Here is a 27,244-nt window from a genome sequence, read left to right on the forward strand (position 1 = left end):
TGCTCCACCCAAGCGCTGAAAATCTGTTAAGATATGCCTGGAGGCAAGAAACCTCCGATGGGAGTTGCTGCCCTGCTTCAGGTTGATTGCTTCAATTGTGCAGGCTCGACACGATAAGAACAACCACTAGCGCACAGTAGGCCAAGGCAGCGAATTCCTGAACTTTTCATTTGTTACAATGCCGAGATAAACATCTGCGAGTCGCTTTCCAACGATACAGTTCCTGAGTGCTCAAAATGTATTTGCGTTATCAGTAACTAAATATCCCATCAGCGTTCGCTGTGTAATGCAAGCATTGATCGGGGACTTGTTCCGTGGTCTCTGCCCAACAGACAAATTTCTGTGCCGCTGTTTCTTTCAAGGGCTGTTGCCAGCTTAGCAACGACGACAAAAAGGGCACTTGTCAGTTTTAGTAGCAGTGGCATTTTCTGTGAGCCAGACCATCTAAAAAACGCCTACCTGTCAAAATTGCCTACTGCGAGGTGGTCTTTTTCCTGCCCTGAACATCAAAAAGACACACCTGCCCATTTTGCGTACCGATGGCCTCCAATGCAACTCTTTTGGCAGAGCAGAGTGGGAAGGGGAGACAGGCTCATGGCCTGACTGGGACTTTGTAGAGATGCTGAAGATACAGGCTGGCACTTCACAAATGGAGATGGCAGCCGTTTTCTTTCCTGATCATACAGGTTACTGCCCTGGGAGTTCAGCTACCCTCTGGAGATGCCTCTCTAAACTGCACTGGGAGCTGGCTGGCAGGCCCTCTGCACTCCCAAAAGCAATCCTGCAGGGACCATCAACTACATCAGCTAGCCCCCAAATGTACTCCGCCTTGTTTATCATGCAGGAGACCAGCATCTGATTAGGTCAAGGAGCTTCCTTACTAAATTTTCTTTCTCAAGTTACTGGACTGTCCATAGATGTCTTACTTAGAGACCTCCTTGGAAGTACTATCTCGAATGCTACTCTTACTGCACCAGGCTGTGTTCCTCTCCTTCCCTTACACCTGCAGTGTAGGTTGAGGTTATCTGAACAACACAGGAGCTCCCACAAAAGACAAATATTTAGCTATCATGCAGCAAAAAAAAAAAACCCATCCATCTGCAGAAAACTGGAATGAGTAGATCAGACTAGCATACAAAGTCTAGCCTTCCCCTGACATGCTTATTTTCGGCATACAAGATTTGTTTAAGTGGAGGAGCACTCAGAGCCAAGCTACAAGTGACGAATGACACTTGCCTGGCAAGTGAACAGACTCACGCGTATTCCTCCCTGTTCACAAGTGAATGGCAAGTGAACAGGGAGGAATACACGTGAGTCTGTTCACTTGCCAGGCGAGTGTCATTCGTCACTTGTAGCTTGGCTCTCAGTCATGTGGACCCACAGTCTACTGCAGGACAGCCCAGATAACAGGTTTCCTACCTTTCAACTTATTAAGGTAGAAATACTATACAAAAACATACCAGCGAATTGTCCCCTGCTTGTCCCCCACTCCCACCCCCAACCCGGCACATATTCCATTGCTGGCTGCCCCGGGCTTACATTACAGCTGTATCCATGCTTTTTAGTTAATTTAATGTCACCTGCACTGTTTATGGTGCCACTCTATTATTTTGTATTGTATGGCACAGAGCTTTTAAATATTGTTTTCAGATAACCGTTGAAGAAAAATGTCCCTTGTTGTAAGCCGCCCTATTCGCAGGGAGGGTGGGGTATAAATATGGTAAATAAATAAATACTCTGTCCTATTCCCTCTTGCTTTTGTTTTGCCTGCCTCTTTAACGAACTTTCCTTCCCCCATTGCCAAGCTATAAAAATAGTACTACACATAGCAGTGGCTCTTTTTAAAGTGCCTTGCAGCGGGTGTTTATTGTGGCATTCTACCACACTAAGAACCAGGGTTATATTTGTTATTACTTCCTCTGCATTGAGGTTGGATGGGGAAAATGGAGCAACACATTATGCGGAAGAAAAGGCACTGGGCATCAGCCAAAGAAGCAGATAACAAGGTGGGAGAAGCTTAACTTAGAAAGACAAGTTGTTGCTCTCCTTCTTTCAAGGCAAAAGCTTGCAATCTCTCTCTCCTCATGCACCATGAGTTTTAACGACTGTTGTAACAAGCAATTCATTCGGTGTCGCTGTGACCTTGCTGCCCTTCAATTCTTAGAATATTTTTTCCAACAGCGCTACGGATACATGAACTGGAGGCTGCAAGAGACCAGCATCATTTTTTTGCTTGCTGGGTAACAACTGCTTATTTTTTAAAAAAAAAATAGTTTGCAAAGGTTGCTGGGCTGCTAGATCAGGAAACAATTCTCCGTAATGTGACTGTAATAACAAAGCAGTCAGAACCTTGGACAAGCCCCCAGAAGCACGGGTAGCATTACTATGTACTTGTTGCAAGCAGCATCGCAGGTACCCACAAGAATGCCCAGTAACATCCCTGGCACCACTCCACCATGGCTGAAATACTTCTGAAATGGGTTTAAAAGACAGCCAGTATTGTGTAGTGGTTAGAGCATTGGGCTAGGATCTGGGAGACCCGAGTTCAAATGTCCCCACGGCCATGGAAGTTCACTGGTGACCTCGGGCCAGTCACATACTCTCAGCCTATCCTACCACACAGGGTTGTTACAGTGAGGATAAAATGGAAGAGGGGCGAACGAAGTAAACTGCTTTGGGTCTTCATTAGGGGAAAAGGGAGGGTACAAATAAAGTAAGTAAATAAATATTTCTTAGTATACAGAACAGGATGAGTGCATATCCACATTCACACCGGGGTGAAAGTAAGTAAACCAGTACAAAGTACTGGCTAGAAAATATCTGAAGTTATACCTCTCCTCTTCAGCTCTGACCTCCTCAAGGAAGAGTACCAGGAAAAAATTAAGTTAGCTTTACCTCTGGTTAGCACGCACTTCAGAAGCAGGAGTGATATAAACTAGATCACAAGAGCCGCTTGCAGCCAGGTCTAGTCCATTTCAGCACAAATGACGAAAACTGAGCCAATTCCCCTTTCTCCCCTGCAATAAGTCCCAATCCATTACATGTTTTCACTGATACGTTTCGTGTCACCAGTGTAGCTGGTATCAACGCACGTGTAAGCTTGCCGGGTGAGAAAAGACAAGTCGCAGCTCCAAAAAGTTGACGATCCAAAGTTTCAATGGTGAGCAGATCCAAAAGGAGGGGAGGAAGTTCAGTTGCATAGACTTGCTCTTTGAGGGAGCAAAGCCCTATGCCCCATGGGAAATCCAGATTTTAAACAGCAAGAGAGTTACCGTACGGGAAACAAGTTGCAGATTTTGGCAAGGAGTACAGACAAAAAGCCCCATCGTTCCCATGCACAGCTCAGCATTCTTGATTTTTGCTATGGATAACGATGCTTCAAAACGTCTTTTTAACCAATCATCTGAGCATGGGTTAAGATCCTCAATGACACGGGTCAAGTTAGTAAGTCTAGTCCTGGCACAACAGATGAAAAATAAAAAGGGAAACAGCTTCTTTTGGAACACGGCCAACGTGGCAGAGCATCTGCTTCAAATGCAGAAGTTCCCAAGTTCAGTCGCCCAATCTACACATGCAGAAGAAGGAGGTGATGAAATGGGCTGTGCTACATCAGAATGCAAGGGGGAAATGTCACATTTTTAGTGTCCCCCACCATGTAAAACACCTTGCACACTTTTTAAAAAACAGCACATCAGGAAAAAAGGCTCTAGCTGAGCCCCTGGGCGTGTTGCATTTGCTTTCCAATGATGGATAGTTACTGAAGTAGTGCACTCCACTGATCTATGCCACGTGCTCTGCTGCAGGCATAGATCAGAACTCGGGTCCTAGGAATGAACTTTCTCTGCCCAGCAGGCTGGAGAACTCCTGCCAGTCAGAACAGACAATACTGAGTTAGGTGGTCTAATAATCTGACCGTGGGCTAAGGCAGAGAAGAGCCTGTATTTGCAAACAGCGGGTTTTTTCTATTCAAGCTGTGCCATGCACTGCTCCACAACAGCTGTGATAATGATTAAATGATTAAATGCCCAACTGTGTGAGTAGAGGGGCCGCTTACATGGGTCTTTGCCACGCAATCCTCCCCTCCCCCACTGAGACTGCCAGTTTCATAAGCTGGCAACGAGCTCCCCGCCTACATGGTTGGGTCATTTAAACCATGTAAAAGAAGCTCCCACGCAGCTGGTATAATGCTTAAAGGGCCCCTGTGTTTCTGGCAGCAACAGTCAATACGGTGTCTGGAATATGCTTAACTGCTTCCAGCTACAGAACAATTAGAAGCAAAACTTCAGATAAGAGAATGAGACAAAACGTCTTTTTGTCCACAAGGGCAGCCAAGTAAGATTCTGTAACTATAACATGATTTTGCACTTTGAATAGAGAGCCAGTTGGCACCAGGCGGTGCCACGTCACGCCACTGTGGTGCGTTTTTCATCAAAACTTCTCTGTCTGAGCTTATTCTTCTAGCATAGGCCTAACACTCACACACACACAACAAAAAGCACTGTGCATTTCAGAACCTTTCAGACACCCCCGATGTCTCAACAATATTTCCACAAGGACTCACTGCCTGATTTACCACTCACCAATATATGAAACAGCACAGTGCAAAATCAAAGACGCCTAATGCTCAAAACAGTCATTCTATCAATTGGTCATTTCTAACAGAAACCGAAATGACAGAGGAAACCAGAAAAATCATAATCCATTGCAGTCGAGCAACACTAAACTACTAGGTTAACCATCTAGGATATCTTCTAGGTGGTTGTATCAGTTTGTTAAAGCAAAAAGATTCTTCTTAAAAATTAATTACAACATACATGCTCGTGCGCTACAGTGTGATTCATCAAATACATGAAATCTTATTTTCATACATCAGACATGGTTAGCACTTTCTCCGCCCTTATCAAGTCTTCAAAGCGTTTTTCGCTAACATTATCTTTTTGTAATCCCTACAACAGCCCTGTAAGGTAGGCCAGTGTTATTCTCCTCATATTGCAGGTGGAAATAAACAATGGCTTGCTTAGTGAATTTGTCAGAAGAGGAATTTGAAATGTGGACTTCTGGATGTATAGCTCAGCCCCTTAGCCATCACACTTCACAAGCGTTAATCAGATTTTTGTACACATTGTATATACAAAGGCACATGGATACTTTTGTTAGTGTCTTAAAGCCTTTGGGTTGTCTCCCCCCCCGCCGCCACCATTTACAAAGCGTTTCATGAGTACACACATGAACACACAGAAGTGGCCTTATACTGAATCAAACCCATGGTCCACCAAAGTCAGTATTGTCTACTCTGACTAGCAGCTGCTCTCCAGGGTCTCACCTCTTTCACATCGCCTACTACCTAGTCCTTTCAACTGGAGATGCCGGGGATTGAACTTGGTACCTTCTGCATGCCAAGTAGGTGCTCTGCCACTGAGCCACAGCCCCTCAATCATGCATCCCATTTAGTGGGCTCTGCATCTTCTAATCCAGAAAAGGCGGTCCTTTAGGTACCCCGCTTCCAAGCCGTACCAAGCGCTATAACTGGTAGCCAACTTCTAAAAACGTGTGCCTGGAAGAAAATCAGCAGGCAGGGCAGCTCCTTCCCTATCATTTAGGGCAGCCCACAAGAGCCCTTCCGGCTCTTATACCAGTGAAGTTTCTGAACCACCTTCAAAGACGGCACTGCACAGAGCACATCTGCTCTGGATACTATTAGAAGACATTTACCATGGCCAAATTGTGCCTCTCTGGGAAGGGCCACCACTGATGCAATAACCGAAGTTGCTCCATGCCAGAGTGGAGGCCTGACCCTCTATCTACAGACTCAACCAATCCCCAGGCTGAGGATTCACTCTTTTGGGGTCTCCCTTTCTGCCTCCTCTATACTTCCCTGAATCTTCCAATTTACTAATAGCTTCTGACTCTTGAGCATATTTGGCTCTTCTGGAGATATGCTGGCTTCTTCCTAGGAGACATCATGCAACAGCTTTTCCTTCATCAACTGCAAAAACGGACATCATCCAACCAATTCAAATATTTTCAGCCCATTGATCTCAGCAGGATGAATAAAGACAAGCTTAATCCTCTCCTTCTAAATTCCATCAGACATTGAGGTACTTATCTTTGGCTGCAGCCACGTGTCACTGGAGATTCTGCTATTGTTGAGCTACGGAAATGGCTCGCAAGTGGGTTTTCCCACGTGGACAAGGCAATCCAGTTGCCATTGATCACTACAGTAGGACGACAGAGCAGTGGTGCATGTGTGAATCACACCAACAAAATGAATGCAATAATAGTATGAACTTTTTTTTCTTGTAAGTGTTCGAAAAGGCCACATCACTGGGTTAATAAGAGCAACATTATATTTAAAGAGGCCCTTTGTATTGAGCAATGAACCAGCTTAACGCACTGCAAACAGATGCAGCACTGACTTGGGCTGGCTTCTCAAGTCCAAGCAGTGTTTCAGAGTTCACGTTAAGGGACTCCCCAGAGGCAGCTTTGGGAATGAATGCTTTTCGGGAGAGCTGGCAGTTTCACAGAGGGAAGGAAAAGAAGCCTAATAGTAGAGCACATCTTTTGCTAGCAGACAGTCCCAAGCTCCAACCTGGCATCTCTAACTGGAGGGTTGCAGGTGGCCTGTGTTGGGGGGGGGGGCGACTTCCTTTGCCTGACACCCTGGAGAACTGCTGTCAATCAGAGCAGACAATCCTGAGACATCGGGATCAACAATTGCAGCAGCTTCATACAGTCATCCTGATCTAATGTTAGGGTTTATCTTTCTTCCACGGTCTGTAGTCAGTGGGTTGGATCCAGCCAAGTTTTTACACTGGTGGAAAAGGGAAGAGGGGATAATGCCCTTTGACCATCAAAATCATGCAGGGGACAAAAGTCATATGGGATGGGGAGGATCCTAAGGAGGAGAATTAGGCAAGATTGAGTCAAAAAGCTAGATGGATCCAGTTCATTAAAACACACACACAATACAGGAACTCATTCTGTCGTGAGCTTGATGCAAAGACTCAGTGTTATTAAAAGATATATATTTTGGACTCAATACATTGTAGGGATATATGATGGACCTTATATCATAGAACTAATCAGGGCTTTTTTTCTGGGAAAAGAGGTGGTGGAACTCCGGACCGCACAAGGATGTCACTTTGGGGCAGATGGAACAAGGGGGGAGTTTTTTAAAGTTTAAATCGCCCTTGGCAAAAATGGTCACATGGCCAGTGGCCCCGCCCCCGATCTCCAGACAGACATCAGGGGGCGGGGCCACCAGCCATGTGACCATTTTCAAGAGGTGCCGGAACTCCGTTCCACCGCGTTCCTGCTGAAAAAAAGCCCTGGAACTAATTGATAGTAAGTTGATGAAACACACACAAAACACCCCTAGCAACACTATACAGACTCTGTGCTGTCCAGGTGCATGCAAGGCGGCCTTTTAAAATCCTTGGGAACTTGCAAAAGAGTTGGCTCTCCCATGCCTTTGTGACTTCTCTGCATTACTCATGAAAGGCCAATTACTCCACTGTGCATTCTGTAGCCAAAAGATTTGTGATGATTGGCCAACTTTGACATGCAACTGGAAGCCAAGTTTAAAATGATTCCTAATCTCAATGTGCAACTTGACAGATCTGTAAATAAAACAGTATAGACGTACTCATAAAGCCTAACCTAGCCCAAATTTTTTTTTTACGTGCTATGATCTGAACCTTGGCTATCCATAAACACATACGCATATCGCCCTAATATAATTTTTAAAAACTGAATCAGAGAAGAAAGTTAATAGTCATAATAAGCCGTATATTATATGAGAGTATGACCCATTCCACAGGTGGAAGTTGTAGGTACAAATGAACGGGACTCAAGGGATTTCCAGGGTTCAGAAAATGAGGATTTTTGCCAAGATTGACAACTGACGTAATAATGAAGAACTGATGCTATGCTGGCAGTAATGTGATGGGAGGGTAGGAAATAAGAACATCTGGACACAACCTGACCAGGGCTTCAAAATGTATATCTAAGATCATTCCATACACTCAAGTAACATCAATAAATTATCGAGCATGGAGTATTTAGGCATGTTTGCAGGACAGTAGATGAGAAGCCAGATTCCAAGGTGTTCAGAGGCTTAGTAAGGGCAGCAGGCCAGGCCTTGTAGTTTCTATTGGCTTTGATAACTGCTGTCTAACACACTAATACTTATTCAGCTGATGAACCCTGCTAGTGGAAGAAGGGGAAATCAGAGATGTGATACTGGACAGCAGCAGGCAGGGTAGTGGCTGTTTTTCCTTTGCACAACAGCTTTTGAACACGGGACTCATGAGTTTCCGTAGCAGCACCAAGGCCAGCCCTAGCATTATGCAGGGTGAGGCATTTAGCCTGAAGCAAAAGATCTCAGAGTACTATTAAAAAGTAAAACTTGGCAATTGTTTATTATATTTTTGTCACACTTGGGAGAGATGACATGTTGATTTTATTACAATTTTTTTTGCTCTAGGTACCAAAATACATTGGTCATATCTGGCAGCAACTATATAAGTCCATAACCTCAAGTGCAGAAATTACTAGCTAGGGGACTACTGTGAGTTAGCCAAGGCATCCTGTGGAGATCAGAGCAGAGTTAGGTTTTAACCCAGGTCTTGATTTGACACCATCCATTACACCATACAAGGCAGAGGTGGACCAACTTTCAGGGGTGGGAAAAAATGTTTTTTGTTTAAATCTTGCGCTTTTTCCAAGGAGCGCAGGGCTCCCAAAACAGTTCTCTCTTCCCTATTTTACCTTTAAAACAAGCCTGAGATAAGTCAGGCTTAGAGAGAGAGCAACTGGTCCAAGATAACCCAGCGAACATCACAGTTGAGCAGGGATTTGAACACAGGTCCCAGTCTAACCGCTACACTATGCTGTGCCTTTGTACTGCAGCTAGGTGCGGTCCATGGAAGCCAAGAAGTCTCTCTTTTCCACTTGCTATTGGCATTGCATTTGATGCCTCCAGTACATCTGAAAAAAATTATTACATCCTACAGAAACACATCAAGTCTGAACATGAGCAGAAGCTATAAATGTCCACACTTGCTACCCACGCTTGCCTCCAAGAAAGCAGAGGAATTTATTTTGGGGATTCATGGCGACAGACAGGTCTGGAAAAGTTGACCAATTGTCACTTGCAAGTATCTGAAGTATCTTTTTCTGAACAAAACAGAAGGAAGCGGGAGGTGAGGCACATAAAAAAGGGTAGACATTATATTGTTGCTTCTCTTCCCTAGTCAGACGCTATAAATATAGGCTTCTGTCTAGGGAAAGAAAAAGAAATCTTAAGGGTTCCAAGTCTACACAAAGCTTTATTCATGATATATCACAGAGGATCACAAGAAATGGGTATCAAACAACACAGGGACCCACGACAACTCACAGGGGAGGAGAAACGTCACCCCCACCCCCCTATTGCTCTGGCTGATTGCCCAGTTCCCCCCCCCAAAAAACCCCCCCAGAACAGCAAGTCTCCTTTCCCTTTCCAACCTGCTTTCTCCTCCCCGCCCTCAACCGATCCTGGCTTTTTCTTTCATATTTGTGCATGTGTTATTAATGCAACCTTGCCCGTTACTTTGGGTTTTAATCCCCGAAATTTTGTTTTTTTAACTTTTTATATTTTTTCCAAAGCTGGGGATGACCCACGGTTCTCAGAAAAATACACCCTCGCGTTGAGCGTTGTCGTCCTCCCCCACCAATAGATTTTTTAAAATCTGCACAGGAGGGCTGCTCCTCACTGTCACACAAAGAATTTTTCATCCTTTTGGAAAAACATGCAACTATCCACAACAGACGGTTGGCAGCAATCACCCTTTTGACAACTGCTGTGTGCGCCAGATAGGAGAGGGGGAAATAGCCAATGCAATGTCTTGCATGCTGCCTATGCTGAAACAGTGACATATGCAGACCCCCATTTGAGGATAATGAGCCGCTGATTTTTGGGGGTGGGGGAACTACATCTTTGCTGGCTCCTGGGCATTTCTGAGTTCAGCTGATGGTACAGCTATGACACAATGTTTATGCCTTGTTTACTGCAGCATCAAGCAGTATGTCGCATGTGTGAATGCGCTAGTGCACATTGAAAGAGGGTGATGTGAAAGATTTCTCTCAAAAAACAAACACCTGATCCCCTCCCTCGTGCCCCTCTCCATTGAAAGGGATCTGATTGAAGACTCCCTTTTTATGGTATATCATCGTTTTGATGTTATAGCTGGCCAGGGTATTCCTAACCAGGATTAAACCAGAGTTTGAAATCCTGGCTGTCAGGGAGAGTACAAACAACGGTTTAATCATCTGGACAGATCTTTCATCGGATCAGAAGCACAGAGGCACGGGGCGGGGGGCACACACAGGCCCAAAGATCTCCCAAGGCCAGTGACAAGACAAAGCCTTAGTCTGATATCTAATACTCCTCCTTCGTGCAAGGCACTGCTGTAGGCTGAGAGACTGCATCACGAACAGGGGGAAAATGGAGCTTTTATTTTGTTTACCTCAATTTTTTTCATCCAGGCAGTTCATCGCAGGGAAGCCAGTGCTCCACTAAGTATCAGAAAGGTTGATCAGAGCACCTCTGCGGTGAAGCAAAGGGTAAGCTCCCTTGGGCTGATTTTTGGAACATTTTTGACACTGACGAATCCTTTGGAGATCCACCTACAACCAGCCTCAACAGCTGCTTCGATGACGCTCACAGATGGCCAGTGTTTACACTCCTTCAATCCTCCACCAACTTGTCAACCAGCAGGGGGTCAAAAATGGATTCACCAGAAAATGAGCCTCAGCGAGTGGGCCTTCCCAGCAGGGGGGCTTTAAAAGTCATCGTTCATATTCCTAATTGAACAGAGACCTTTGGGAGGGGGAGTGTAACAACAATCAAAGAAAGACTTTGAAAATAAGTGCTTAACCTTTGCATTTCGCAGAGCTGCTATTATACCCAGGAGTCGTAATTAAACCAGCCCATGAAAGGCCCTCTATCTACATTTATTTTGAGAGTCTTCTAAAGATGGCAATTCAATAATCCAGCGCTCCACCCTCGAACATTTTACAACGCTGTAATTTTTATTTAACAAGGTCTGCATCAACGCACCCCAACCCAACTAGAGAGAGAGCTGAGCACAAGAGCAGTTTATTCAGAGGAGACCTTGGCTGGCTTTGGAAGGGGGTGCAGAGCGAAGCCGGGAGGCACACAGTTCCTCACACACTGCAGCGCAGGATTCATGCACCCCTCCAAACATTCTCCAGGGTTCAAAGGAACTTTGAGGAAGCTCCGATCACTTGATTGGACATTCCAAGCCCCTCCTGCCTACAGCGACTTCCAGTGGGCTGGGACTTTTGGGTGAGTCAGTAGGCTTGCCAGCCTCCAGGTGATAGCTGGAGATCTCCCGGAATTACAACTGATCTCCAGAGATCAGTTCCCCTGGAGAAAATGGCTGTTTTGAAGCGTGAACTCTATGGAATTATACCCCACTGAGACCCCTCCCTTCCCAAACCCCACCCTCTTCAGGCTCCGCCCCTCAAATCTCCAGGGATTTCCCAACCTAGACCTGGCAACCCTGTGAGTCACAGAGCCACACCGACTAGGTTGCGAGCCCCCACAGTGCCACCATTTGGGCTGCTTTTGAGAAGTCCTTGCTGCTAGTAAGCATGTATAAGAGGGAAGGGTGCCCTGCCCCTGCGATTCTCATGGCCTGCACAGAGAGAAGATTCCTTTTTAGCAAAGGCTGGGCTCCTCCTCTTCCTGTCATGTGACTGATGCCATGTTATTTCCTCTCATGTGCTTGCACCTTAGTGGCATATATCCAGCCATGCAGTTCCTCTGATGGGGGGGGCGGGGTGTCAGTGATTCCTGTCTGTTCTCTCACTTTGCCCCCTATGCTGTTCCTGAAGGCCCCACAGGAACAAAGAAGGGCTCAGTGGGCTGCACCAGGAGGCAGAAGAAGGACAGTCTCACTTCACAGAGTCTGTGGATGGTCGTTCAACTAGGGGCTAAAATGGATCTCCGCTCTGGAAATGTGGGAGAATTGGAGACGGGTGGAGATATGAGGGGCGGCATCAGCAACTGCATCACACCTCTCTAGGAACTGCCAGAAACTCTATGGTAAAACCAGAGTTTGCAGTGATTCTTAGAGAAGACTCTGGTGATCTTGCTTCAGGGTTTCCCCAGAAGTGACATCATACTGCCAGCCTGACAGAAAATATTTAAAATTATTGAATATAACTAAAAATATGAATTAGAACCACCAGTATAAAACTTAATAAATCAAATAGAAATACAAAAGTTACATTAAAAATATCCTCAATATATAAAAACTAAAACCTTGCATATATACATAATAAAATCACTAATATACAGATATAATAGTACATTTCAGGTACAGAATGTTTATCTTGCTTCTTTGTTATTAAAATAATCATGTTAAGCTTCTATCAACAAAATAAACTTTTAAAAAACCTGAAAAACAACCTGGGACATGAAACAGCCAGTACAGAAGCTGTGCTGGAGCGATCGAATGATGTAGTATTGATCAAAAGGGAAAAACTTCATGTAGCATTTTTAATGGAAGAACAGTCTATGTTAATGATTAGTGGAACAGCCCAGTCTGACCTGGGGGCACAAAACGTATCAAAACTGGCAGGAGCAATTCTGCCCCAAGACTCTTCCCAAAGCATCAGGATGATGAGAAAGATGTCATTAGTTCTCACCATGTTTGTGTGACTGGAGACCATACAAATACCCACCACACACACGCTGCAGTTGGGGCAGATTAAATTAAAGTTCAGTGCCTCCAGCTTCCTAGTTTAATTCCCTAGACATTTTGCAGCTCACAAATGCATGCACTAAGATGGACATAACCTTGTACTATATTAGCAAGTCAAAACTGAGGCATTTATTGAGACAGGTCTACGCCCTTTTTTGACCCTGGATGCTGAACCGTAACCAGATAGCCTTGCATTGTGGCCTGCCTGGATCTCTAGCATCCCAAACCCTGAGAGTCACGTGCAGGCATTTGGGGATGCCACAGTAAGCAGTAGTAATGCTAGCACTTCCCACAACACCCCACATAGAGTCTGCAGGTGTGCGTAGTCACAACTGCACGGCTTTAAAGAGACGGGCGGCTCAATAAAGGCAACAACCCTGAGAAATTAATTATGTGCTGAAACTCAAGTGACACCTTCCAATTCTTCCTCTAAAAGATTATTTCACAGATTGGGTGCTACAACCAAGGAGCACAGGGCCTCATCATAGCAGAATGGATTCTAGTGTATCAAGGGGAGGGACTCACCAAAAGAGAACCTGCCACTGGAGTGACCTAAGTTTGTGTATGGATTCATACTGGGAGAAGCAGACTCTCCCACCTTCCAAGCAGGCTACAGACTTGGTTTTTTTTCATGCAGCAAACCACCACCTCCAATAGCAAACTTGTTTTTGAAACGCAGAAGAGAATTCCAAAAGCTGCTTAGGATGCATTCATCTAACAGGAACAAGGCTTTTTCAGAAGCGGCCCTGTTGTATATTTGAATGTGTCAAAGTGAATCTCCAGTTATATTTCACGGAGTAGAAGCTCATGTTGAATTGCTGTTCTGTTTTCAAATCATACACACTATATGTTTGCTACTGAATAGACTTAGTTCGAACCCAGCCTTGTCACTAAGTTAGTTATAAGATTCACAGCAGGGCTCCTCATTTCTACTGAAGAAAATTTACCAAGCTTAATCATGAAGTAGCTTATAAACCTTACAATTCTGAAGGGAATTTGAAGATGGTGTGATTTTAGAGGTAAAGTGAATCAATGCCATTTTGCATTGATCATTTAAAATGGTTTATCCAGTTTCTCCTCTATTACTGTAAACAACTTTTGGGGGGGGGGGTCTAGCAATGTCAAGGGGCAGGAGGAGTATGCTTGCCAACTCCAGGCTGGGAAATTCCTGAAGATTGGAGAGGGGGGGTGATAGAGATGATTGGGTATAATGCCATACAGTCCACCCAGCAAAGCAGCCATTTCCTCCAAGGAACACACACACACACACACATACTCCACTGTAGGTTGGCAACCCTAGGCAGGAACAAAAAATAGTTCACGGAAGATATTTATAGCCCACCCTTCCACCATAGTCTGCTCAGGGGCTAAGAAGTATCTAAACCACAATTCAGATAAAAATAGGCACACGCTTAACCCGCGCTAAATCTAACCAGATAAAAATAAACAGAAGCTTCCTTACATTAAAATCCTACTTATGTATGACACCACTATTTATTTTAAATTTATTGAAGCGTTTCTACCCCCCTGCTCTCCCTACTTGGGGATCTAATGAACACAAAACTATAATGTAAACAAACAAAATTATATATTCTATTATCCTTGGTTGGTTCTACTGGGCTGGCTCACTCAGGGCCACGGGCTGCAAGCTATGGACTAAAGGTCAAGACTGCTTTGGCTCCAGCCCTTTGGTTCAGGCCTCTGCCAAGCTTAAACGCCTGTAAGAGAGAGGGAAGCAGAAAGTCTGGCCAGATATCTCACAGCCAGCACAGATGTTATCAAGATCCCCCCTGCTAGTACTACTGATCTTGGCAACATCGGGAGGGGGGGGGAAATGCTCCCCACTATTAAAAAGTCAAAAATTCCACTGAACTAGCCCTTTGAGCACCTCTTCAAACTCTGACACGAAGATGTGCTAACAATATTCCCTGTTGCAAGAGGCTCTGATACAGTAGCTAAACCACATGTGTGCTGTTTTTATACTCTTCTGTTAAGAAAGATGCTTAGCTTGCAGATTTTTCAACCCTGTGCATTGATTTCCTTGCACGCAAGCGTCCTTATTTCACGTTCTTTCCCTGGGATTCTACACGGCTCCAGAGCTGCTTGTTTCTTAATCTGCCATGAGCCCTGCTCCCTTCGGAATTCTCTCACCCGCCCCTGGGAACGGGGCCAACTTGGTCCTCCCTTGGGAAAAGCGTTAATCCTTTTCATGCCTACCTCCTCCCTTGTTTTGCTTCCTAGCACCCTCTCTGTCAAAGCTAACCTTGGCCAGATACGAGCTTCTTTAAAACACACACACACACAAAGCCGCTCATGTCACTCTCTGCAACAATTAGGTTCCCTTAAGCCATTCCTTCGCTGTGTTCCACATCGGATCAACTGTGGACCCTCTCCACAGTTCTCTGTCGCAATGCCATAGCACGGTGCCAGCAAGAGCCTAGTGCAAGTCTCAATTCAGTAGATGACCTTAGGGAAGCCGGCTCCTTCCCTCAGATCCAAAGCACACACAGTTTAGAAGACCATGTGCCAGACTGTCCAATTTTGGGTCCAAAATACTGTAGGGTGGGGATAGTAACAATAACTGTGCTTATATACTGCTCTTCTAGACAGATTAGTGAATGGTAAACAGTCAACGTTGTTGTTATTCCAACGATACAGCTGGCAAGCTGGGACTGAGAGGAGTGGCTTCCTCAAGGCCATCTGCTGAGCTCAGGGCAGTGGTGGGATTTGAACCGGCAGAGTTCTGATTTGCAATAACCACTTAACAGCTACGCTACAGTAGGATATGGATTGAGGCATAACTTGTGTCAATCTTTTATTTCCTACTGGGGCTAAAAGAAGCCTGCAGAGGGGAAATTTTCAGTCAGGAAAATGATACGAGAGAATTGTTTTGTTTGTTTAAAATTCCTCAATGGTGTGGCCTAATCCCTATTGGCTGCTTTTTGCAACCAAATGGCATGTTAAAGGATCATGGCTCTCCAATTCCCCTTGAGACCCAGAGAGACAAACAGAGAATAAATGAAATAAATAAAGACCACCTGTAGCTTCACCCTCAGTCTGCGACACGCCAGCCCATCCGCAATGTGGGGACCATAATATTCAGCTACTTTACTGGTGTGTGTGGCAAGAAAGACAGAAAAGACTGTGACACAAATGCTAGGTAGCACAGAATACTTTTCACCCTGCGGCTATGCATTTATTTTAAAAGCAGCTCTCTGCACAGAAGAAGGGGTCAGCAACGGATAGCCCTTGGCCAAATCTGGCTCCACTTAATGCCCAAGTGGCCAACCCACAAGCAAAAGAGAGATGCAGAAGGGGGAGGAGCAGATGTCAAAATGGATTCACCTGCAGAATCTTCCTCCTCCTCCTCTGAGCAGTTTTTTGGAAAAACTACTACTTAAGGTTGCAGTTGCCCTCACCTGGATAGCTCAAGTGAGCCTGATTATATCAGATCTCAGAAGCTAAGCAGAGTCGGTCTCGGTTAGTAATTAGATAGGAGACCTCCAATGAAAACCTGGGTTGCAGAGGCAGGCAATGGCAAACCACCTCTATTAGTCTCTTGCCATGAAAACCCCACCAGGGGTCACTGTAAGTCAACTCTGGCTTGAGGGCAGTCTCCACCACCAAGGTTGCAGAGGCTACATTTTCCGATCTGATTCAGCATCCAGGGTCACAAAGGGTGTAGTAGACCTGTCTCAACAAATGCTTCAGTTCTGACTTGCTAATATAGTACAAGATTAGGTCAGTCTTCCTTTCTAGAGAAGAGACAACTTGTTTTGTTTTAATTTCACTTGCTGCTATTAGCCACTAGCTTGGACTCGAACTGCAAGCACCCCAAACTGTGTGTTCATGTGCATCGGGAGGGGTCATGAGAGGATACCAATAAGAAGAAAGAAAAGCTTTCCTCTCCCAGGTCCCAGCAGGGCTCCATCCTGTCCGATCCTCCTGACCTTCAGGGTCTTTACCTGGGCAACAGCCAGAGTATGGCTCTGCTCCCATGAAGCGGCCTTAAACTGAATCAGGTACACCAAGGCCAGTACTGGCTCCTCAGATCAGTAGTGTCTCTCCATGATCCCAGGCAGAAATTTTTCACACCGATACTACATGATTTTTTGGTAATGGCAGGTGCAGGGATTGAACCAGGGACCTTCTGCATACTGAGTAGATGCTCCACCACCAAGCCCTTCCCCCTATGCTCATACGACTCTTGAGCCAGGGTCTCTGTTGGCCTTCCAAGCTCTCCTCTTGTCTAACTTCCTTCTAGCCTACTGATCCTTCAGAAGATACATTAACAGCTTTATGGTACATGTTAATATTAGCCCAACAGTAACCTGCTTCTGTTGGGCTACCTACCTCTAACTTTGGGGACAACGGCTCTTTTGTTCTCCATATGAGAAAAAAGCGCAAGCAGCTGTCTCCTTTAGATTGCATAATTTGCTGGTGGAATAAACTATATCTTTCTAAAGAGGAGCCCAGCATGTCTAAACAACTGAACTGTTCGCAGAGGGCAGGCCCTGCTTCTAGCTGAAAAGGCAGCCAGGCACTAATGTTGCATTATTTGTCATGGTCACAAAACAGAGAGACTTTGTTACGACATGACAGCAAAGAAGGATGTTTCAGTCTGCTTCACCACCTGAGCTCTACTTCGCTAGCCACAGGCCAGGACTATTTTTCACAACCTGTATGATGCTGCAAATGAAAAGCGAGGAACAGGCGAAGCCTCGTCCATCTGTTTTTATTTTCGGCTTTGGCGCAGTAAATTGAAGGAGATGAGCCTGGTGCACTCATCAAATTGCTGGACTGGTTCACACATGCATGTTTTTCACATGTAGCAAAGAATGTGGGCTCGCATGTGTGAACGGACCAGCACTATTCCCTTAAACACAATGCTTTCCATACCACTGGGTTCAATTCCAGTGCAAGCTAACAAACACCACACAATGTAATGAAGATAAGAAATCCAGCGATGGGTGTGTGCACTTATGAATGAGTACGCCTCTTAGAACCAGAAGCAAGCAACAGGACAACTGAATTTGTTCCAAGTTTTACTGGAGTCTTATAGCAGCCTGGACAATGAACGATCAACAGCAACGGTCACTCTTTAGCATTTGGAACAATCAACTTAATTTCACTAACATGCACAAGATCATGTATTCCTCTGTCATTTAATCTAGAGATAAAAAACCAAATTACAATCAGGGCTAACAATCACCAATGAGAGATGCCCGGTTCTCTTATCAATACTGATTAAAAACAAGAGAGGGAAATCTAATAGCCATCTATCCCATGGTGGGTAATGGCACAGAGTGTCTCTCAAATGGACTTGGGCAGCCTTGTTACTAAGTCCGCTGACATTACAGACAACAAAAACAATTTTCCAGCCTCCCTGTTTCTCAAAAAGTTACTCCTTTTGTGGCACATGTTCAGGGTGAAAGAGAAAGAAAAAAATGGAGAAATGACTCTCTGGTGATGCACAAACACTTTCTTGTCTGGTCCCCTGGAATTTATTCTTACTCATCACAGGCGATCAAGCTCCATACACTGCTTAGTAATTGGATGCTGTTCTAGCTTCATAACAATGGTGTCCACCTCTCAGCAGAAGGACTAGACCAAATCATAACATAAAGAACTGATCCAATGATTGTTTCCCATCAAGGTACTGGACAGATCAAACTGACACACTTCTGGCTAAGAAAATCTGTGGGCGACCAGGGGATTTTGCCTGAGGTCTTCTCTCAACAAGCAATCAACCCACTCCGTAAAACCTCAACACATACTCCATGAAATTCACACATCACACATCACCCACCCAATGGGGCACCCAGCTAAAGCTGGAACCCCATATTCTTCATATTTTTCCCACTGAAGCAGCCCCATAACAATACATGGATGCAGCACCTAGCACCAGAAAAACTGAGGCCTGCAACTGCAAAGAGGTAAGAAACGTACCCTGCTGCAAAGGGAGTAGAAATCTTCAACAGGGAAGAGGCTAAACTGAAAACAGAAGGGAAGGATTTAATAGGCTTAAGTCTCTGGGAGAGGGAAACCTTAACTACCTGAAAAGGAATTACTAAAGCAGTAAATGAGATGGGGGAAAGGAGTTGCTTGCTATTCCTCAGAAAGAAGCAACAGGATTACACAGACCGGTTTGTGCACACATGTACAATGCGCACACATAAACACTAGCCACTCACACATTATTCTTGCTGCTGTTTAGATATGCTAAATGTACACCTAAAATGAGTGTACATGACACATGTTTGTAAATATATATTGTACAAATATGCTGGGGCGGGGGCTACAATTGGCTGAAGATCTCTGTTGAGTGTACACAGATCTCTGTTGAGTGTACACAGTGAGCACGTAAACCCCAATTCATCAGTGCATGTGAGAAATGACTTTCTGAAGTCTATCCCTTCCGGCATCCCTCTGGGATGGGGCAACTTCTGCCAGAGGGATATGGAAGGCATTTCTCTCTTGCAGCCAGAAAATTCTCCCAGGGTAACTTGGCAAGAAAGTCCGGACAGGAAGCCAATTCCTAGAGGTTCACATTTAGGAAACCCCAAATGGTGTAAAAAAAAATTCAGGCACACCTCTTGCATTAGGAATCAAGGCACCACCTCCCCCTCCCCCCCGCCAAAAAACCCCCACACCGACATGCCATTCCCTCCCGGCTCAAGGGGCAGGCTGCACCTGGAACCTTCTTCCTAAACCCAGACCTTTCCACCCCCGGAACCTTCTTCCCAAACCCAGACCTTTCCACCCGCAGCCACCATTCGTTCGTTACCTGGCTGGCCTTATGGAACTGCTTCTTCAGGCCGGCCACCGACATGCTGCCTCCGCCCCGGGATCCTCCACCCCCCGCAGACACCAGAGGCGTTTCCCAGCCGATGCCCAGGTCCGTGGTCGGAGCACAACCTTGTCACCGCCGCCGGCAGCACCCGGGAGAGAGAGCAGCGAGCAAGCGAGCGCGCAGCAGGCGGGGGGGGGGGCGGGAGAGAGCCAGCTCGCATTCCAAACATGCTCCACGCCCGCCCTCCCATTGGCCAGAGCAGCCGTCTATGCAAACGAGTGGAACCCCAGCACGGCCCGCGATTGGCCGAGGGAGGAATCTATGCAAAATAAGATGCACCCGGGGACGCCCACGCGCCGTTCTCGCTTGGAGACAGAGCAGCGGGGAGGGCGCACGTCTGAAGGGGAACTCGGGCGTGCCAGCCAGCTCCTTTGCTTGTTCCAAGCGCGCGTGCAGATGGCACGGCACGGCAGGACGCTCGAGCCCGGGAAAGCATCAATCCGTGCGACGACGCCTATCGCAGGAATTCAATCGGGGTAACCTTGGAGGCAGCTGGAGAAAAACGCGTCCCAAGGAGCGAGCTGGGGTTTCACGCATCACACAGCTACAAAACCACGTTGTCAACAAGCGCTGGGGAGAGCTGTGCAGTCAATCCCCTTTTCTCTTACGAGCTTTTCTTGTTTGTTAGGGCTGCATTCACACACCCCTGGAGATTATACTACAGAAATCATTTTGCAGAGGAGTTTTCTTGGTTTGGAGAAGGCACGCGGGAGCTGCTTCCACATGGGAATCCCACCTCCCAACGCAGGCAGTCCCCAGATTTAAAGGAAATAGCCACATCATCCCCTTCTGCTCATTCTTAGTCGCTTTGGGTCTCCCCGGGAGGGGGAAACGCCATCTCGACGCGCTTGCTACTGCTGCCGTGGCGTGGGTGCATTTTGCCCCCCCCCTTACCTGGAAGCAACTTTTGTTAGTTTTACTGACGCGGCTGCCCCCTCTAGCCTGCCGCTTTCCCCACTTAAGGCTGGCCATGATCCCCAAACGCCCACCCGTGCGTTTGTGCCTTGAACATATGAGCAGGCAGGAGGGTGGACTGGAGCAGCTCCTGTCTGGTAGCTTCTTTGTCAACAGCTCCTCTGGCAGGGAATTAGACTAATTAATACAACCCTACGCCCGTTCATGTTGATTTAAGCCCCACAATCCAGTTGAATTTTACTCCCAAAATAGGGGGTGCAGGATTGCAGCCCTGAAATACAGTGATTCGATAAAAAAGGAATGGCTGCTTGTAGCAGTTAGAGAGCGGGATATGTTGGGCGAATGTCCCTGTCTCACGGCATCGCCTACCTTACGGGGTTGTTGTGATACTTAGCTGGATAAACAAGGGTCGAGCGACTCCTTAAAGACGAGCAAGATTTTACTTTTTGCGGACTAGGGCCTATTTTTTGCCAGATGCAATCTGCAATGAAACCTCGTTTGCCTTTAAGGAGTCGCTAGACTCCTGTTTATTTTTGCTGCAACAGAAGGGCTACCCCTGTGGAATCGTTCATTACCATGTTTGGGATGCTTTACCAGTAAAGCTTTATATGAGAACAAAAAAAATGGCTCTCTGGTGCCACCTAATGGCTGAACCTCAAAGGTGAGGAATCCTTTCTGGGAATTCTTTCCACATCAACTCATGTACGGATCATGTTGTAGAGATCTGGGCAGGGACACAGCTGCCTTGCCAGATCTGTCTACCTTTGACGTTCCCGGTGTAAAGTAAGTATACTTAAATGTCCCCAAACTCTTGAGACTGCATTCAGCAAATGAAACTTTCACACATGATTATTTAGGATGATGATGATAACTGTGCTTATATACCACTCTTCTAGACAGATTAGTGCCCCACTCAGAGCAGTGAACAATTTTGCCCAATTACAGGACAGTACCTGCAGAGGGCCCTGTCCGGCTGAGCAAAGCTGCTATGGCGCAACATAGGGGGAGAGGCCATGAAGGAGTTTAAATGTGATTGTCATGATCTTGAATTGGCCATGCAGGATTTTAAATGTGATTGTCATGATCTTGAATTGAGCCTGGTAACTGATGGGAATCCAATGGATTCCTGAGAGTAAATGAGCTGCAGCGTTCTGCACCAGCTGGAGTCTCCAAGTCAGCTTTGAGGGGAGACCTATGTAGAGTGCATTACAGTAGTCTAGTCTCAGTGTCACTGTGGCATGAATCCAGGTGGCCAGATCGGCTGTGTCAAGGTAGGGGGTCATCTTTCAGGCTAGCCTGAGTTGGGAGAAGGCTGTTTTTTGCAGCTGCATTTATTTACTTCTGTAGCAGCCAGCGTCAACTGTACCCCATCAAAATTCGGAAGCATAACATCCTTCAAGATCTCTGCTTTTCCGACCAGCATCACTTCCATCTTGTTTGGGTTCAATTTCAATTTGTTTGCTTTCAGCCAATTGACAACCCCTGTGAAGCAGGGACTTAGTATCTCTATCGCACCACCAGGGGATTTGGATATTTTATTTAAAACTTGTTATTAAACAGGATGATTGGTGAACCGTAGCAATCATTTGCAACTGGATCTGCTTGTCCACACTGGAAAATCAATTTCTGAGTGTTTGCTGTGGTTCAGGGGAGCCCTGTTTGCAAAAAGCTGGCAACTCTATTGCCCAGTCAAATTATTTATTGTAATTATTTGATCAGAATGCAGAGTTCTTCAGGAATGGAGGTACGCAGCATCATCGCATCCACTTGTGATGCAAGGATTAGATCGACTTTTTGTGACAGTTCCATTGCAGAGAAAGTAGGGTTGCAAACTTACTAGAGAAAAAGAGGAAAGTTGGATCCGGATGTTTGTATCATGCATTTAAAAATTTATTCCGAATCAAGGATTTTAAGGGGGGGGGGGAAATAATGTTCTCCCAATATTTGTTTGCTGCCTGTAATCCTCTCCCCCTTGCCAAACGTTGATGTTCTACTCTGGTGATGAAGAGATCAATTGATGTTTGTGTCCCAGCCCTACTTCGATACGTATGTACATGTGTGCCATCAAATCGCAACCAACTATGGTGCCCTAGCAAGTGTTTTTCAAGGCAAGTGTTATCCGCCCTGAGCCCGCTCGCGGGGAGGACAGAATACAAATTTTAAATAAATAAGCAAGCAAGCAAGCAAGTAAATAAATAAATAAATAAATAAAGGTGGTTTGCTATTGACTTCTTCTGCAGACTCTTCTCTGGTAGTCCCTATCCAAATACCGACCCTGCTTAGCTTCTAAGACCTAAGGCTATATCATGTCTCCTTCCCACCAGTCCAATACATCCTCATTCAAACACTGCTTTTCATCTCTGGTTCCTAAAGACGAATCAGAGAGTATCATTACCATCTAAAGATAGCCCCTCCTTTAAATAATTTTTGCATCTTTCTCAGCATTTGCGAATATCTATGTGTCTCTAGCTTTAACTAAATGCCGTATGGCAGGGATGCTGTTTTGCTTTCAGAGCAACTCAGCTGGCCTTTTGGGAACTGCCATGGCTGTACATCTGGGAATCATCACACATTCGGTCTCTCGGTTGGTTAGGCAACAGGAAAAGTATGATAGGTCACAGATGTTAAATATGGAAATGCTCCGTAGAACCTCTGGTTCATCAAGGTTCACGAAAACAGGTTTCAAAAACTCGCCGTTGGCAAACATAGTCTAGTTTTTAAAAATACACCACGAAAGAAACAATGCAAAAAGGAAAATGGACCATACAGAAGTATATAGGAGCAAACTGACTCGACTGAAACGTGTTCATTCCATCTTTGACAAATGTAAATTTCCCAGGAAAACCACGGCCCTTAAAAATCACATCAAGCAGGGCTTTGGAGAGCAACTACTGATCAGAATGGCAAAATGGAGCTCGTTGGACCAGCGGTTTAGTGTGACACAATGGTTAGAGTTTGGGGCTAGGATCTTCGAGACCCATGTTCAAATGCCCACTCCAGTGGGGATTTGTTGCATACTAGTTGCTCATTCTCAGCCTAACCTACCTCACAGGACAGTTATCGCGAGGATAAAAGGGAAGAGTATAGAACCCAATTGAAGTATGGTTTGGATTCCCTGCTGAGAAGAAAAATAAATAACTGTACGTTGGCATAGAAGAAAATCAATGTGGCCCGTCCTGCTGTGCTGCCTGAGCACAGAGCGGTGTACGCAGCATCCTATTTTGAAACATCCTGCCCTGTAACTCCATCACTAAGGCTAAATCCCTCTCTTCCTGTGGCATGCTAAATCACAGGCACATGGGAATGTTTACACATCTTCACACATTTCATTCCTTTCATTTTTTTTGATGTTGCGTTTCCAGCACGTACATTTTATTTTATTTTATTTTCATTTACTTCATTTATACCCTGCCTTTCTCCCCAGCAGGGACCCAAAGTGGCTTACATCATATAGCTGGGAATGTGTGTTTTCATTCTTGTCACCGTGCTGAATATTCATAAGGACGTTTATGACAGATCTTTTGGAAACGAGCCAGTGCCAGCATCCCCTTAGGGTTTATTCATTCATTTAAAAGGGGCCTGGCTGTTTCTAAGCCATTAGATGCACACAGTGACTCGAAAAGGCATACAGTCGCACATGTAAGCATGCATTTAAAATGTGGGGGAAGACACACAAATTCTGATGGTTCTTCTGAGGAATGCTAGTACATGGGGAGGGGTGTTTTTAAAATGTAGATAAAGAGGACATCTTGGGTGTGTGGGGATTGGATATAAAAGGCTGTGATACTATCGCTGGACCTCAGGGGGCAGTGAATTCCCACCATTTCCTTAGAAAAGCTTTCTTGCGAAGAAATGCTGTGTCAAAAGGAGCTTGTTTAATAGCGTTGTGAAATCAGCCATGTACAAGGCAGCCATGTACAAGAAGTCTGTAAGACAATGGCAAACACGCACATATGCATACATCCATGTAACATTCATGTCCTCTCCCACAGAGTGCACAAAAGTTTGTGTTAAAAGCATTATTTTTCTAAAGTTAAAAAACAGCTTCATGGTGTGCCTATAGTTTGGATTGTAGCAAAAAAAGAGAGTAAAGAGTGTTATTTACAAAGTGGGTATAGCAGCAATGACCACGTACTAGCCTTGCTAACAGTCACAATGTATTTACTAATACAATACATAAACTCAATATACAGTAAAATGCATTTAGCAATTCATAAAATTGCTAAATTGTATGAATGGTTTTCCACATGTGAAGTGTAGAATTAATTATATTGTTTATTGTATTGATAATTGTGCATTATACATGCATTTTACTGTGTATTGAGTTCATGTATTGTATTAGTAAATACATTGTGACTGTTAGCAAGGCTAGAACGTGGTTATAGTTTGGATTGTGGCAACAGTGTGGAGAGAAAGGCCCGCTTCCGTCGTCTGTGATGGGCATCAGGCACCTGGGCTGGGCCTATCTTCTCCCCACCCCACCCTGGGGAAAGGCAATGGCAGTCAGAAAAATGGAGGACAGGGTAAATGCTCCTCTTCCAGCATACTGATCAGAATGGCACAGCTCAGACACCACCTCTGTTTCCGTACAGCTGATTCTTTCCTTAACTTCTTTATGGCATTAAAAAAATTCATCACAAAATCCGATTATGGCCATGCAGCGACCTAAGGACATGCCATTATTCCCGTTGTATGCTATCCAACTGGTGTGTGCCTTTAATATCCTCCTTTAAAAAGTGTGTCTCAACTATCAGAAGTCTGGGAAGTAGTGCCTTACATAAAGCATGTCTCGTAGACACTTCTGGCCTTTTCAAAACCTCAGTAGGGAAATGGGACGTTAATATTAGGAAGTGGGGTTGCCAACTCAGGGTTGGGAAATTCCTGGAGATTTGGGGGCAGAGCTTGGGGAGGTGGGACTTCAGCAGAGTATGATACCCTAGTCCACCCTCAAAAGCAGTCATTTTCTTCAGAGGAATGGATCTCTGCAGTCTGGATATCAGTTGTAATTCGAGGGGGGAAGGGTCCTCCAGGCCTCACCTGGAGGTTAGCAACCCTATAATATGTGTAAAAGCAGACACACACGCACAATAACAAACTCACCCCGCACAGATATATGCTACAGGCCATCTGAATCTACTTGGGTGTAGATTCAATTGCGACTTGGATACACATTCCAGCAAGCAGTCATATCGACTGTGCGCACAGAGGCGTCCTTCTGCATCAGGTCCCTCTCACTGGCTCGGACTGAATCGCTTTCTCCGTGCAGTTCTGCATACAAGTGTAGGGCTGTGTGAAGGAACCAGGTATGCTCGGAGCGCATGAGCTGGCTCGCCTTTTGTACTTCTCCCATGCAGTCCTATAAGAGGATTTGCCCTTTTTAATGAGACAGTACATAATTTTACCCCTCTCATTTTGTTGTCAGAAAAAGTAATCCTTTAATCTGTGCCACATGCATGGTATGGAAGTCTTCCCCAAGCAGAATAAGCGGAGAGGCTGTCCAGGCTGGAAGGCATGCTTGCCATTTGGGGCCTAAGCTGCTTCCATGACACAGAAAAGTTCCCCACCGTAAAGTCTTCAAATTCCCTACTCTCGTGGACTGCTTTCCTTGCTGTCATGGGGGGAGCCCCTGTGAGTTGCAGGCGCAGCAGAAAATCCTGAGATGTGTTGCAGATTTGGCAGAATGTTGCTGAACACACTGCCTCACAGTCAACGGTGCAGAGGCAAAAAGTAGAACATGGTTATTTGTAATGCCAATGGGTATTCTGTTGTTGTTGTTTTCATTCACATTTCTGAGTGATTAAAGGTCTGCAGCATAGGACTTGGCTGTACGTTCAAATCCTCATGTGCACTCTTCTATACCCTCTCCTCACTCCACTTTTCGTTTCCTGTAGATTTCCTCTTGCCTTCTCCTTCCCAGCTTATTCGCCTGGTCTGCCCACATTGCTTTCCCAGGCATTACTTCTTCCCCTACCCTCCACCACCTCCTTTCCTAGTGCTTGGCCACTCAGAGTCCACAGCTTCAGCTCTGCTCGCACCTATGAGTGCCACAAAGCCACAGAATACATTATAATGCAGACTGAAGCAAGAGCTACTTTCAACCTTCTTTGTCGAAATGCCCAGTGACAAATGCATCTCGGTTGCATCAGAAAGGGAAAGATAGAAGGTGCATTACCACTAAGAATGCAATTCTCTTGCCACTGTTCCAACAAAAATATCTTATGGACCTGTCTTTTGAAACTTCATTTTCTTCCTAACAGAACAGGCAAGATTTGGTTACAACCTTTTATTTGCTGTGATGCCAAGACAGGTGACAGCAAAAGAAAATTTTGTTTTTGCTTTCCACATACTCTGTATCAATTACTATACAGATTATCAGAGCAATGCTAGTCAGTTTAATTGCTTTCAAAAAGATGTTTTATGTAATCTTTTCTGCCTATTGTTTTAGCTGAGAGGTGAAAGAAGAATGGGGGGCGGCGGAAATCAGGCAATGACCCATTTTTAAATAAATGCAGTTCAGATTTCAGTGCTAACATTTGACCCCAAAATTCAAAATCTGAATTTCAGAATCCTCATATCATATCTAGCTGGGAAGTGCTGCTGTTTTGTTTAGTAAGACATATAAGTGAATATGAAATTTACTAAATTTACAAGATATGTCAGACGCTGTCAAAAGTTGCAAAAACACTGGCTGTCAGATACTGAA

At 45.2% G+C, this 27,244-nt stretch overlaps 1 protein-coding gene across 1 annotated transcript in view; it reads right to left on the reverse strand.

Moving 5' to 3' along the window:
• Nucleotides 1-19,732, reverse strand: part of SH3GL3 (SH3 domain containing GRB2 like 3, endophilin A3) — a 37,841-nt gene extending 18,109 nt beyond the window's left edge. Inside the window, exon 1 of the mRNA XM_055002681.1 lies at nt 19,561-19,732. Coding sequence (XP_054858656.1) covers nt 19,561-19,605 — 45 coding nt within the window. The 5' untranslated portion in view covers nt 19,606-19,732. The remainder of the gene's footprint in view (nt 1-19,560) is intronic.
• Between the last annotated feature and the right edge of the window lie 7,512 nt (nt 19,733-27,244).

Source organism: Eublepharis macularius, chromosome 18, assembly GCF_028583425.1.
Source record: "Eublepharis macularius isolate TG4126 chromosome 18, MPM_Emac_v1.0, whole genome shotgun sequence".
Classification (NCBI taxonomy): Eukaryota; Metazoa; Chordata; class Lepidosauria; order Squamata; family Eublepharidae; genus Eublepharis; species Eublepharis macularius.